General features: G+C 37.3%; 1 protein-coding gene across 2 annotated transcripts in view; it reads right to left on the reverse strand.

The window, feature by feature from the left end:
• The window catches only part of Exoc6b (exocyst complex component 6B), a 603826-nt gene that overhangs the window by 129086 nt on the left and 459913 nt on the right, over window positions 1-14827 (reverse strand). For both annotated transcript variants that reach the window (XM_076833080.1, XM_076833079.1), the window contains one exon: window positions 12192-12265. In XM_076833080.1, the coding sequence (XP_076689195.1) occupies window positions 12192-12265 (74 nt within the window). The remainder of the gene's footprint in view (window positions 1-12191; window positions 12266-14827) is intronic.

Here is a 14827-nt window from a genome sequence, read left to right on the forward strand (position 1 = left end):
ATTTAAAGGTTGAATGTAAAATAATATGGGTACAAATAAGAATTTAAAAAGGACCAAAAAGAGGCCACAAAAGTACAGCTACTGTGTCAAGACAATGTATTTACTAGGCTTTATTTTCCATCTTTAAAAATTATTTTTCATATATATAGTAATATTTCCCTAAAGAAATACTTTTTACTGGAAAAAAACCTTCTAATTTGGTTAGACATGAAAAGTTAACTTAAGGTTTATTTTCTTTTCAATCATTCTCAGAAGCTCAGAACTTTTAATAGTTATCACTCTTTATTTCTTACTCCCAGGGAAAGAGCAGGAACCTCATCATGAGTCAGCAGCCAAAGGCCCTAGTACCATAAGTCATGTAATGAATCAGCAAGAGTTAGGAGACTACTCTGGGTCTCCAGAGTTGGATACTAGCCCCAGGCATCCTCCACCCTACACAATGCTTTCTGCTAACCTACAGGGTATGAATCTCACAGTTGAATAGCAGCAATAGTTGAAGCACTTACTAATAATAGGCACTATCATTGATTATATACTTACCAAGTACAAGGCAATGTAATTATGCTATTTTACTTACAGCTTACACCCAAATTATTAGCCTTTTAAGTTATTGAAAATCTTCATTTTATATCCTAGGAAACTACATCTGAGATCAAATATTTGTCGAATGTCACAGCAAATAAACTAAGTCTGCCCAAGTTCAAACTTCTTCACCACTATGCTGCCCTGCCAAACAGAATGGGGTCTTGGAATTTGTAGCTACAGGAACTCCATTTTGCTCATCCATGCAAAGTTAAGGAAAAGCGATACTAAAAGTTTAGCAGGCCAATCAACAGTTTCCTTCCTCTATATCTAAGGGGTCTGGAAAAGTGCTGTCAGCATTTATAAGAGTCCCTACACAATGCTTTCTGTTAACCTACAGGGTATGAATCCCAAGTCTCTAGATTGGTTGAGATCTTGCCCATATAATTAGTTACCAGAGCCAGCTTCTATCTTCTACTGGATAGTCTTTGCAAGTATTACAGTTTAAAATACAAAAAGGGAACATTAGAAGCTATTCAAGGAAAGTGAGCTGTCCTTTCACACAAATGTTCTCCAGAAGGGCTTCATGTCACAAGTTCAATTTCATTTCATGAATGAGAACTCCTTAATCACATCTTAGAATGTCATATCATCTCTTTCTCTCTCTCTCTACATCCTCAAGGGGCTATTTTACCCTTAAAGTCAACAGACCAAGAAAAAAGTGATCTCAGCTAAGGGAAGGAAAGACTCTGTGAGCTGGGGATCCTATACATAATGGCTGTTTGGTGGTGTGTGGAACTGTTCCCTTTGAGATCCATCCTAGCAAAAGGTTTCTTTCTAGGTACCACTACCTCAGAAAGCCACTCTCTCCTGAATCCATCTTTGCTTCTTCAATTCACTTGCTCTGGCTTGCCACCTACCATGGTGCTTTCTTTCATTTTATTTACTCTTCCATCTTTGCTTGCTCCCTTAGCACTTGACACTTTAGACTGTCACCTTCACTGATGTTGTTTGGTTCTCCTTTCTGTCAGTCCTACCTCAATCCCTACCCATTCCTGGTTCCTGAACTTGTCTATAAGGAGTGTTTTAACCTTCATGTTAGGGTTCTATATTCTCTTTTTTGGTTCTTGTTCCCTAGGGGTCTATGCTTGGGACCTTGGCCTGAGGTACTAATTCTCTTACAGCTAAGTGGGCTGAAATATGCCCCAATTCCTTAAATCTGGATCTTTGTTGTCACTCTCTGCTGCCCTCCAGCGGCTATCAGTAGGATGCAGTAGTGACAAGTCAGTTCCAAGGCCTGGCTCTGCTGCCCTTCCTGTGGCCCATGACTGTCTTCTAGTAGAACATTAGGCAATACAGGTTATGAAGATGAGATTAGTGTTCAGAACCTAGAAGATTTCACTCAGTCAGCACTAACACAACAGTCTCTGATACCACTGCTACTCCCAGGGAAATTCAGTGGTGCTGATTCCCCTGTCCTTGCTCCTAAAGATTTGATTGTCTCAGACACATCCAAGTTTCAGGTATGTGGGTATGCACCCTCATGCTGGGTGCTGAAGGTAATGGGGGGTGGCCTTCAGAGTTTCTCAGGCTTAGATAGCTGGGAGAAGCGGAGGGATGCAGCGCTTTGGGCTTCCTGGGGCAGGAGGCTGTCTCATAGGCTACCCAGGTCTCTTACGATAAAGAACGAGGGGTCCGTGAACATTGGTAGACATTTCCAGGTGGCTTACTTTTTTAGGTTTGTCTTCTCTTCACTTAAAAGTTGAAAGGGAATGGAATCCTGACCTCTGAACAGACAAACTTTGATATGAAGCTATTCAGTTGGCACCATGCCCACATTGAACATTTCAGTCATCCTTCTACTGGGGCAAAGGGAAAGGAGGGTTGTTACATAGTAGACTCATACTACTAGAAAAGGCCTTTTACCCACTACTGGAAATGGAACTTAAGTGGTAGGACTCTCACCAGGCTGAAGTAAAAAGTGCTGGACAACCAAGCTTTTGGTTAGGCTTCCATCCAATCCAAGACTATGGCAATATGTGTTGACAGTAACAATGGATAGTGGTAACTTGGGAGCCCATGAATCAGAAGGCCAAACCCAATGAATTTTTCATGGGAAAATATTCCAAAAGTCTACCATTTTGTTTTCTGCTACCAAAAAAGTTGTCAGTGACTACTCTTAACTGAAGGACCTTTATCCATTGCTATTTTCACATATATGCCATTTGGAGAGGCCCATAAGCTACCTCTCTACCAAGTACAAATGTGCAAAGAACCAAGTGTTTGGGGTCTACATTGCTACTAAATGAGTGTGCTTCTCCCTGAGGAAAACCAAAGACCCTGGAAAAATATACAGTAGAGTTCATTAGGCCTCCACCTTCCCTTCAAGGACTCCATCTCTGTCAAAAGATAAATTAAAAAGGAGTTCAACTCTACAACTGGAAATCTATATGTAAAAAAATAAAATTAAACCCATATCTCTCACCGTGAACAAAAACTCAACTCAAAGTGGATCAAGGACCTAGGAATTAAACCAGAGATACAGAAGAAAAAGTAGGCCCAAATCTCCATCATGAAGGATTATGCCCTAACTTCCTTAATAAGCACAATAATTAATATCAAGAATCAAAAAATGGGTTGGATTCAAACTAAAAACTTCTTATCAGCAAAAGAAACCATCAGTGAGGTGAACAGAGAGGCTACATTTTGGGAGCAAATTTTTACCATACACATCAGACAAAGCACTAATCTCTAAGATATATAAAGAACTCAAAAATCTTAACACCAAAAAAACTAATAACCCAATAAGTAAATGGGCCAAGGAACTGAACAGACACTTCTCAGAAGATGATATATAATCAATCAACAAATATATATATAAAAATGTTCAACATCTCTAACAATTAGAGAAATACAAATCAAAACTACTCTAACATTTCATCTCACTCTAGTCAGAATGGCAGCTATTAAGAATACAAACAATAATGAGTATTAGCGAGGATGTGGGGAAAGGGCACACTCATACAATGCTAGTAGGACTGCAAGTTGGTGCAGCCAATATGGAAAGCAGTATGGAGATTCCTTGGAAAACTGGGAATGGAACCACCATTTGACCCAGCTATCCCTCCCCTGAGTCTATACCTAAAGGACTTAAAAACAACATACTACAGGGACACAGCCACAGCAATGTTTATAGCAGCACAATTCACAATTGCTAAACTGCAGAGCCAACCTAAATGCCCTTTAGTAGATGAATGGATAAAGAAAATGTGGTATATATACACAATGGAATATTATTAAGCAATAAAAGAGAATAAAATTATGGCATTTGAAGGTAAATGGTTGGAGTTGGAGAATATAATGCTAAATGAAGAAAACCAATTCCAAAAAAACAAATGCCAAATGTTTTCTCTGATATAAGAATGCTGATTCATAATAGGGTTGCGGGGGTGGGGCACAGGAGGATTAGACAAACTCAAGTTAGGGCAAAGGGAAGGGAAGAGAAGGGAGGAGTATGGGGTTAGGAAAGAGGGTGAAATGAGATGGACATCATTATTCTAAGTATATGCATGAACACATGAATGGTGTGACTCTACTTTGTGTACAACCAGAGATATGAAAAATTGAGCTCTATATGTGCAATATGAATTGTAATGCATTCTTCTGTCATATATAAAAATTAGAATAAATTTTTTAAAAAAGGAGTCCAATTCTAATAGGATTACCTTAGTCTCCACATGGTTATCATCTACTGCTAATAGTCATACCCTTTCCTCTGATTCCCAGCCTCCTGAAACAATTTCATGAGAACTTTGGGAAATTAGATCTCTGAGGTGCTGAAATGATTTCTTCCATAGTGAGAGGTTAGTGAACAAAAAATAACCTTCCAAATATGCTGTAATGCCAATTGGACCATTAAGTGTCTAGGTCTTTTCTTGGAACTTAAGTGACATCTTACATGATTTATCTGTACCAAAAAATTATGCTGTGTTTGTATATTATTTCATGAGATCCTGGTCTTTGAAAAATGGAATCTGTGTTAAATCAAAAAGACCCTGAGGGAGAATTTCTAAGGTCATTTTCTCCCCAGTTAAAAAGCCAATCATCCAAGACATTCAGCAAATCCCCAAATTTGTTAATGATGCTGGCAATTCCTTCCATTAACTTTCAATGATGAAACCAATTACCAATGTCCTAAGCAAGGTTTAAGAGATAAACCTGGTTTGCAGAGGCTGCTGCAGTATCCAAGTACCTGGACACTGTGACAACCTGTGCCTTGTCTTTGCATTTACTGATTCATTCTTATCTTTTATGAAGTCAAAGATGTAGTTCAGTGAGGTCCACTCTCAAAAATGTTTCTATCTATATTTTTTACAGTACCAGCACAGAAGATGTTAGCTCTTCCCTTCTTAGAAACAGGAGTTATTTCTTGTCAGAGCTTCCTTTGATGTAAGTTATTACCATGAAAGTTACAAGTATCTATCAAAATAACTCTAGCAAACTAATCTTCTCAAAACAATCAGAAAAATTTGGTAACAAAGAAAATAGGACCACCTTTTAAAGTTAACCATATTATTATGCCAGGCTATAACTAATAGTCCTTTTCTAAAAGCCTGGGTATCAGCCTTGCCCTGGGGATCTTGCCAGAAGACCAGAGTGATCCCTACAATGGAACAATACAGAGCATCAATACAAAAAATCAGAATCTGCTAAAATGACATCCCTATATAGTACCAGGACTACCTAAAGAGTGACTATGGAAAGAAAAGAATGTTGAAAAGGCCAGCATTGCAAGCATGAGAAATTATTTAATAATTTAAGCTCCACAAAGGTAGGGACCATGTTTTCTTCACTATTCTACGCCCACTGCCTCCAACAGCATTAGACACAGTGTTGAATGAATGACTAAATGCTTCTGGATAGGGAGGCCTACATTTACATACAGGTGCTTTCTGTGCCTGTGCCAAGACATGAGTATAGCCTACAGGAACTCTGGGTGGCTCCATATCAGCACAGAGAATATGTGGATTGTCTAATATATTATTATATCCTCATTAGCCACTAAATACCTTTTGGATATAATGAATCTGGATTTCATTTCTGATCTGCCCTTCCCACATTTACCCGTTACTACATTGATGGTATAGATAATTTTTATCAAGATAATGTACTTCAAGGTTTAAACCATTCCTTCCAACCCCATGATCCACATCAGTCATGGTAATGACATCATCCAGTTCCATGAGTTATCAAGCTATTTGGTTTTGACTCTGGTGCAGATGACTCCCATTTTATAGGCCATTATTCAAGATCACACACAATCTGACAGAAGGTCAATAGGATATTTCAAAAGAGCATTTGGAGAATATTTCTACTGACAATATTACTGGACCATACACTTCACTGGTTGAGGGTTCTCAAACAACACACTCTATTTTGATCTACTAAGCATCTCTCTTTCATAAAAACTTTCCCATACTTTTCTTCTTCTCCATCAATATTCCTTAGAAAATGCTCAGTAAATACTTGGGAAGACTATAGACAATTGTCCAAAAATCCAAGTTATATGTTCAGGACCAATATTAAGAAGCACACATGGGCGATGGCTTCCTCTTAACAGTTGTGGAGAAAGACAAAAGACTGAAAGCTGAGGCCTTTTGAGATGTGGGCCTGCCCCACTCCCACCCCTACTTCCTAGGTCTCCTAGTTAGGGGGTAGTTTAAAATGATTAAAGTGAAATGTAAAAAAAGAAACTCTATGGATTATTTTATATATGCTGTATCAGAAAAAAATCAGCTTTTGATGTAAATGACTTTTCTACTAAAGCTAACATACAAATGATTATTAAGCAAGGTTAAGATTTTTCCACATGAGACACAGCAATCAGGCAAAGGGGGAATATTCCTCTTAGGAACAACATAATGTTTATTATATGTAGGTAATTTGATATGAAAACCAAATTTGTATTGAATAGGATCAAGATAGGATGGGAAATAGAAGGGAAAGTTTGAATAGTTTCTGGGGTTGTTCACAGGATTCCCGAATTGGTGTTGATTAACTGAAATTATTGGTTTTACTCTATACTTGTACTCAGAATGGCATCACCATTTGTTCAACATCCCAAAAGAAATATACAATTATTTCTCTTTTGTCTTGTAGTTGTTTTTAAAGCAGGTTAAGCATCTGCAATGGAAATGCACTGTGTTTACTTTAGACCTTAGGTTGCAAATTGGGGAATTGGTCAAGAGGGAATAGCAACAACTCAATCTAAAAAAAGTCCTAGATATCTTGGGATGGCTTACTGTATAAGAGCCGTTGCCAACAAGCTCCATTCAGGAGATCTGATGCAATGTCACAACCTAGTTCATTCAGCTTTAGAAAACTTATGTATATCGGAAGTAGAAAAGAACTGGGACTAAGGAATAAAAGATGATGTGATATTACTAAGGAAAAGAATACTCTCCAACCTTTTCCTGCTAATCAAACATGTAAAGTGAACTACCAAAAATTAAATCAATCAATCAAATGATCATTGAGGGGAATTACAATGCATTCACAATGAATATGAATAACAGAAGAGTGAAATATCTCAGGATAGCCCACAATAAACAGCATTTGATAAGGAGAAGAATAAATAGGATTCAAAAAAGAAAGTCCATGGAAAAACTGAACACCAGAAAATAAGGACTACATATAAGAAATTAGAAAATTGGGGTTGAGAGCTGGAGTTGTGGCTCAGTGGTAGAGCACCAGCCTAGCATGTGTGAGGCACTGAGTTCAATACCCAGCACCACATACATAAACAAAATAAAGATATTTTAAAAACTGGGGGTTGACAAAGATACCTAAATGAGGAAAGACAGTCTAAATTCTACTTAAATCAACACCCACTAACCCATGTTTTTAAGCAAAACATAAATCTGCTATTTTCTACACTTTAAATTCTTTCTTCTCTTATTAATGTCTAACTTACCTTCAGTTTAACTGTCTACCTTTTCCATGAAATATTTTATATTTAAATGGTTATAAAATAAAGGTCTCTTTACTTCATGGCCTTTTTTTTTTTTTGTACTTACAAATATAATCTTGCTCCTAATTTGCATTGTTTATGTACAAGTCTTATGTCCCAGCTATGGTATAAGTTAGAAATTATTTCCTTACTTCTTGAATGTGGGTTGACCTTGTGGCTTGTTCTAGGCAATAAAATGCGATGGAAATGATGATTCGTTAGTTCTAAGTACAGACCTCAAGGAGTGTGCATGCTTCTCTCGCTCTCTCAGAACACCTCCAAGAAGCATATGAATGAGCCTAGGTTAGGCTGCTGATAAACGAGAGATCACATGGAGCAGAGAAGAGCTGGCCAGTCCTTTACCAATTTAGCAGTTGACCCCAAAGTAGGAGTGAGCCCAGCTGAATCCATCCTAAATTACTAATCTGTAGAAACTTGAGTTTAATAAATGATTCTTATTTTAAAGGCAATATGTTGTAGGATGATTTACTATGCAGGAAAAGCTGCTGAAATGATTGAAATATAAACAATGGCTTCATCTCTCTAACGTAATACTCATCACAGTGTTCCTTATATGATCCCGGTGGGAAGAAATTAAATTCATTTGTGTGTTTCCACAGCATTTATGCTATTTTTTGTACATGGGAGACACTCAGAGTTTGATAAAATTGAAATTAAAATCAAATTCTGTTCTTTATCAGCATTACCTACTTAATGTTTAACCACAATATTGTTAAAGAATAACATATCTACTATGAATCTACTATTGGCCCTGTATAATTCCAATAAAGGCAGCCATTATTGTAATTATTAGTACTTGGAGTATACATACCACTTCAAGATTCAGGAGGCCTTAATTTGTCCTTCTCAAGCTTTGGTTGTTTTTTTTTGTTTGTTTTTTGTTTTTGTTTTTTTTTTGTGTGTGTGTGTGGTACTAGGGACTGAACCCAGGGGTACTTCACCAATAAGCTATATCCACAGCCCTTTTTATTTTTTATTTTGAGATAGGCCTTGCTAAGATGCTGAGTGATTCTCCTTCCTCAGCCTCCAGAGTGTCTGGGATTGCAAGTATGCACCACTGTGCCTGGCCCTTCTCAAGTGTTAGCATTAAGCCAAATTTGGATTTTTATAGAAATACATACATATAATTGATATTTATATGTAAAGTTGAACTGCTATCCTACTTTTATGAATTTATGGATATAGGAAATACAAATTATTTAAGAAGAAGCTTTTAGGGCTGGCATGTATTTCAATGGTAGAAGCTTTCCTAGTATGTGCAAGGCCCTAGGTTCAATCCCTGATACCAGAAAAGGAAAAATAAAATATAAAAAGGAAACAGCTTTTGATTTGTACTAATTCACACTGGTATTAATAACAAGTTTTTGAAACCCAGAAATCTGACAACTGAGATATGTATGGTAATGTGTTTTAACTCTGAAGTGCTATACAAATGTAAAATATCATGAAAACTTGTATATTCAAAATGTCATTTCACCCTTTTCCTGAAAAAGCAGAAAAGTGGAAATAGGAAAAAAGGGATGAACAGTTTTGCTGTCTCCATCTAATTTGCTTTCTAATGAAATTTTACAGCTTTTTAATGACATTCTGCAATTACAGTCTATACAGAGATAATTTCATCAACATTCCATGTTTTGAATACTTTTAAAATTATCATTCAATTAATAGAGTCTGAAACTCTGATGCAAGGAGAATATGAAAGCATGATCAGAATGATTATTATAAACCAGTGAGCTGAATACACTCAATGGCAGTAAAAGAATGCTCTTACTGTATTGCACAGGAGACAGAGCCCGTTCTTGTATGGGTATGAACCCTAAATCCTGCATTAAACTTTAACTTTTCCTTTAACTTCTGCTATTCCCATGTAATATTTTTATCTGTGACTTATAAAGAAAAAACAAATCCGTTTATAAGCTATATATTAGACCCAAACAAGCTTAGCAAGGCCACTCTATTTATTGATAAAATTTGTATTACTAAGAATATGTTTGAAAGAAAAACATGACCAATGAGAGTACAATCTTCAATTTAAGTCTGTGAAATCAACCATAGGAGGACTAGATAATAATTCTACATGTAAAAAAGGCTCAATGACTAGCAAATAGGAGGCTCAATAATCCAGGGCTAGAAAGTCTATTCCCCTACATTAGGAATGCATTAAGAAAAATATAGAGACAAAGAGCCAATGTTAAGTGAGGCAGATTTTAGTTAACTTAAGAAATATCTTTCTAATAATCACCTTGCCCTAAGGTGAGCTTGCTGCTTCAGGCACTGAGTTCTGTTTCCTGAGGATACTGAAGTATAGTCTCGAGTGCTGTGAGGGGATTTAAGCATCAAGCCAAAGGTTCTACTATATGAATTTTAATATCAGTCTCAACCTCAAAATTAAAAAATCCTGTTTTAGGGGAGTACATGCAAAAGGACAAATTGTGCCTCATTTGATGTCAAGATATCGCCTTTGGAAACATACTCCCAGGCTTTCTATTTGTAGTTTGAACATTTCTATAGTTCAGAAGTCTCCTTTTAAAAGATGTCCACTTCAAGTTTTGAGAATGACTAGGATAAACTGCAAAGAGATCAATATTTCACATGGTGATTCAACTTACCCAAGGCCTGATAATACAATCCAAAAGTTAAGGAAGTTTTGCACATGATTTAGGTTGGAAAATTGACCCTTCAAGCTGCTTTAATAGAGACAAATATAAGTAGAATTTAAGGAACAGATTCAGTAGGAAGAGGCATAGTCTTTCATTGTTAGTAAAATTTTGGAGTTTGGGTTTCTACCACTAAAACACCAATGATGAAACTCTGGGAACAGAAATGTAATAGAAAATAGGAACTTAAGCAAGAACCACACTGATGCTCACTGAGAGCTCCCAAGTACTGGAGCATTCATTGCCGGCTCAGATCCATCTTATTTTGGCTGTGCTTTCTAACTTACTCCCTTAGTTAACATTTTCTGTGAACACTAGTTGCTTTCCATAGGGACCAAAACCACAAACTAGACAGAATGACCACACTTCCTTCTCATGAATAGTGAAAAAGGAAAAAAAAAATCTTCTTGGATATGTTTCTCCAATGAAATTCAATTTCTGCTTTCCAAGAAAAGTCAATTGTCTTAGAAGTTTGTGGGGAAAAAATGGACAAAAATGGAGGGGTGGGGGCGGACATGGAATCCAAGAGATACAAAACCTAAAGCAAAATCACTATCTTTTAATCTTTCATCAGTTAAAGGGTTAAAACCTGAGCATCTCAGTTGAGTTACTGAATCCACAGGTGGAAGGTCATATAAGTGGGATGAGATAATTCCATTTGTGACTGTGCTGGGAAAGCCTTTATGTGTAAAGAGAATCTCCACGCTGGCCCCCAAATATTAAGTTGATACACGTTTCTAGGACACAGCCTGAATCCTCAAACTTTGGCGGGTCTGTAGACACACAATTTTGTTTTCTACTTAACAGGGCTTTCCAGAATTGTCATCAGATGACAGATTACACCAGCCATCCACAAGGATTCAGGGGTAGCTCAGGCCATCCATTATGGGTTAAAAGCCGTTCAGGCATGAATCAAGTCCCAGTGGTAAGGAGTCTACCGATACAAGGGGTCCTACAGCTTTAAGAAATACCCTGGGCATCTAAAAGTTTTCAGAATGCAAACTATGTCAGCTCTGAAAATAAGAGGCACTGCATCATTATGGCAGGAGAAACAAAGCCAACCCCCTTTTTAAAACAGACAAAAAAAAAAAGATTGTTTTAATAGGAGAGAAACATCAGTCATTGATTCTTACCTCATTCACACATTCTATCCAACCCCATCCATCTTCAGAGTGAAGAGATGACAGAGCCCAGTTAACTCTCTCCCTCTTTGGGCCCCCGCCCATCCTGTTCCACTATATCTAAACCACCAAGGCCTACCATCCCACCCATTTCAATCTGCAAGAAACAGTCCCACAGAACTACAGATACCACGGCTTTCTATCTAATGGGCTTGCCAAAGTTCAGGTACGCCTAAGTCCCAGCTTTCATCATGTTTCTTTTAGAGGGTTGCCCATCAAGTTAGTGTGGCTGGTCAGGACCTTTGCTAATCATCTTCAAAAACGACCACTTAGTCACTCATGGCTAACCACATTCTACAAAGCAAGCAAAGAGAAGACTTAAGGCAGCAGGAAAAAGTCAACAAACCAAACCAACAATCCAGAATGTAAAATATTTCATTTTTCCTAAACGCCGCAGTCACATTATCCACAAACAAAAGTTGTCCAAGCTGGCAGTCTCTGCATCAGTGCACCTGCTTAGCATTGGTTTGACGAGTTATCTTTCTGCTGTGTCTGCAGAAGCCAACTACAACACAATGGGTCGCATCACTTGAGGGTCACTTGAGTCCCTCTACTCTCTGGGTCCCTCCTCCCACCCCCCCTGCCTTCCCTTCTTACCCACAAAACTTTTAACTCCACCATAGCTAAGGATCCCAGATAGCTAAATAAAAGAGGTGGCCTCAAACACAGGGAAAAAACCCTTAGGTCTCCAGTGTGAATCGCCAACGCCAATCCCCCTCCCCTCCCCTTTTCCTTAAGACCTGATGGTCTTCAGTCACACATCTTAAAAGAAAAACAAAAAACAAAAACACAAAGACTTACTTGTCTCAAGTCGATGAAGGCCAACTGCAGCGTGTCCTCCTGGAACCCAGGCACCGGGCCGGATCTGGCAAACTCTGTGGGAAAGAAAGGAGGATAAAAAGCGCCTTTAACTAACCATGGACAGGGAGATTGGCAGACGGATGACAGGGAAGACAAGAGAGGCTGGGGGAGAGGAGGACCAAGCTTCTAAGGAGTCATGTCTCTCTCCCTTCAGCTTCTTTGTTTGCCCTTCAAAATTCGTGTCATCAAAACACCATTAATTCCAGCATCCTGACAGCAAGGAAACTGTACTAATTCGACCTGAAATTTATTCCCATGAGCCGCGCTGGGCTTCAGAGTATTTGTTTTGTGAATGGACAAACAACTTGCAAAGGAGGAGGGAGTGGGGGAGAGAAAAAAGTTTTTCCTCTCAACACAATAAAATCTTCAGCTGTGAAACTCTTTTCAGTTCCGAAAGCTATTTATATTTTAGATCGCTGAAGGAATTTTCTAATTTCACGCTTGTCACCTCATTCCCCAAGCATTTATCAAAAAATATTCCCTGCCACACCATTAATTATTCCCTCACTGATTATTTGTATTATCTCATGAGTGCCAACCCACACACCACACACACACACACACACACACACACACACACACCAGCAGCAAAGGCTTTTGAGCAAAAGTGTATTTTTGGATATGAAAATGCCCATCCAAATAAATCTCACTGCAAACTTTAGGGAAACATCTATCCTTCTAGTGTATTTTTTATTCTTGACTTCTATTTTCATTGTACTTTCAAAATTCTTCTCTTCCCTCTACCCGAGTTTCATCTTAGGTCGAAAAGACCACACCATGCTATTTGCAATTTACAGTAGTGCCTTGGGTACAGGCTCAATTTATGAGTCTGGCGCTTCCTTGTCATTAAAAAGAAAATAACCGCACAGGGCTATAGGGACAAATACTAGTAACAGTTAAGAATGTCAAGTTTTATTGTCCCTGAGCCCTGCTTATTATGAAATCAAAAGGTCTTAAGTTCTCTATACACGCACACACGCGCGTGCACACACACACACACACACACACACACACAGAACAAATTCCAAGTTAGACAGTTACTATGTCTTCAATTCTCTCCTTGAAGACAAATGTGATGGACATTTAATATCAACTTGTATTTACATTTGTGACTGTTCGAAGCAAATATGAAAATAAATTTATATCAAATATATGTATTCCTCAGGACTGAATTTAAGAAACTACAGAATTGGTCTCATATTCTTCTTTTGAAATTAAATAAAATATACCAAGATATTTATACATACGTCTCTAAAATTACTTTCAACAACTGGATGAATACAAATGATGACCTGTGAAGAATAATGAGAATTTCAGCTATTTAAAAATATTTTCTACCTGGGAGCTTCTTACACATAACAGATTTTCTTAAAACCTTTTCTTACTTCAAGAAATAATTCTAACAACTTAGATTGTATGGATTATGGAAACACTATGTGAAATGAAACGTTAAGTAATGTATTAAACTAATTTAAATATAGTACAAACATATAACTCTATATAAAATATTCTTATTGTAGACATTTTAAATAAAATGACTTATAAAAGGAAGGAGATAAACTATTTGTATGAATAGCAGTACTAACGTTTTTAAATGTTTTAAGAAAAAGAATAATGCGATTTATAAATTGATTCTACTATGATAGAGCCCAAAAGGAAAAAGTTTTATGAGACAAAATTCTAAAACTGTACAAACACTTGATGAAGGCCATGTTAACAGAAAGCTTGATATAATCCATTCTTCACATCAACAATAATCAATATTTGTGATAACCTCATATACAGGAGCTGTTCAACTCAAATGTACAAATGTCTCATACTATGTGCCTGCAGAAATCAGTTCTTTGAATTATGGCTATAGCCATTCTTTCTGACAGCCTTGTTACATGGTCAGCTTAAATAAGCTTCCTGGGCTGGATGGTTTCTTCCAAGGTTGACAGATATCACTATTGATCCTCCATTGCTCAAGTCTAGGTTACATCATTTGAAGTCCCCTCTGTCAGCAGGAACTTACTTAAGTCAAAATGCAACAACCATCAAGATGTTCTTATATATGCTCAACTCAACACAATTACTCTGTGATACATAGTTTGAATGCTTGGGAGCTGGCTATACCTTTTGAACCTGCTTACTGGGCATGCTTCCTGGAGCAAATTGATGAAGCTGATGAAATCACTCAGGAAAGTGGATATGATGCATATTTAGTTCTGAGTCACTTTACAGACCTCAGTTTTATGACAGACTGAATCTCCCAAGTTACCAAAGGATACGATTTGCCCTTTTAAAAATCAGAGGATTAAAGAATGACAATTGCACCAGGTATGATAAAATAAAAAGATTAATTTTCACATGTAGCTTATGGAAATACCTGATTACTCTATATTTGACTTCATATTGGTATTTATTTCCTCACTGCTTCATGTATGTAATTCTTACCTTCCCAAGTAGACAGCAAACTTCTAGGAATAAAGATTATCACTAACAAATAGTACATGCTTAATAAACACTATATTTTGATTAAATAAGTTACACAAATAGCAAGATTCATTAAACATGTATACTTGTCATTGCCAATG

This window comes from Callospermophilus lateralis, chromosome 14, assembly GCF_048772815.1.
Source record: "Callospermophilus lateralis isolate mCalLat2 chromosome 14, mCalLat2.hap1, whole genome shotgun sequence".
Classification (NCBI taxonomy): Eukaryota; Metazoa; Chordata; class Mammalia; order Rodentia; family Sciuridae; genus Callospermophilus; species Callospermophilus lateralis.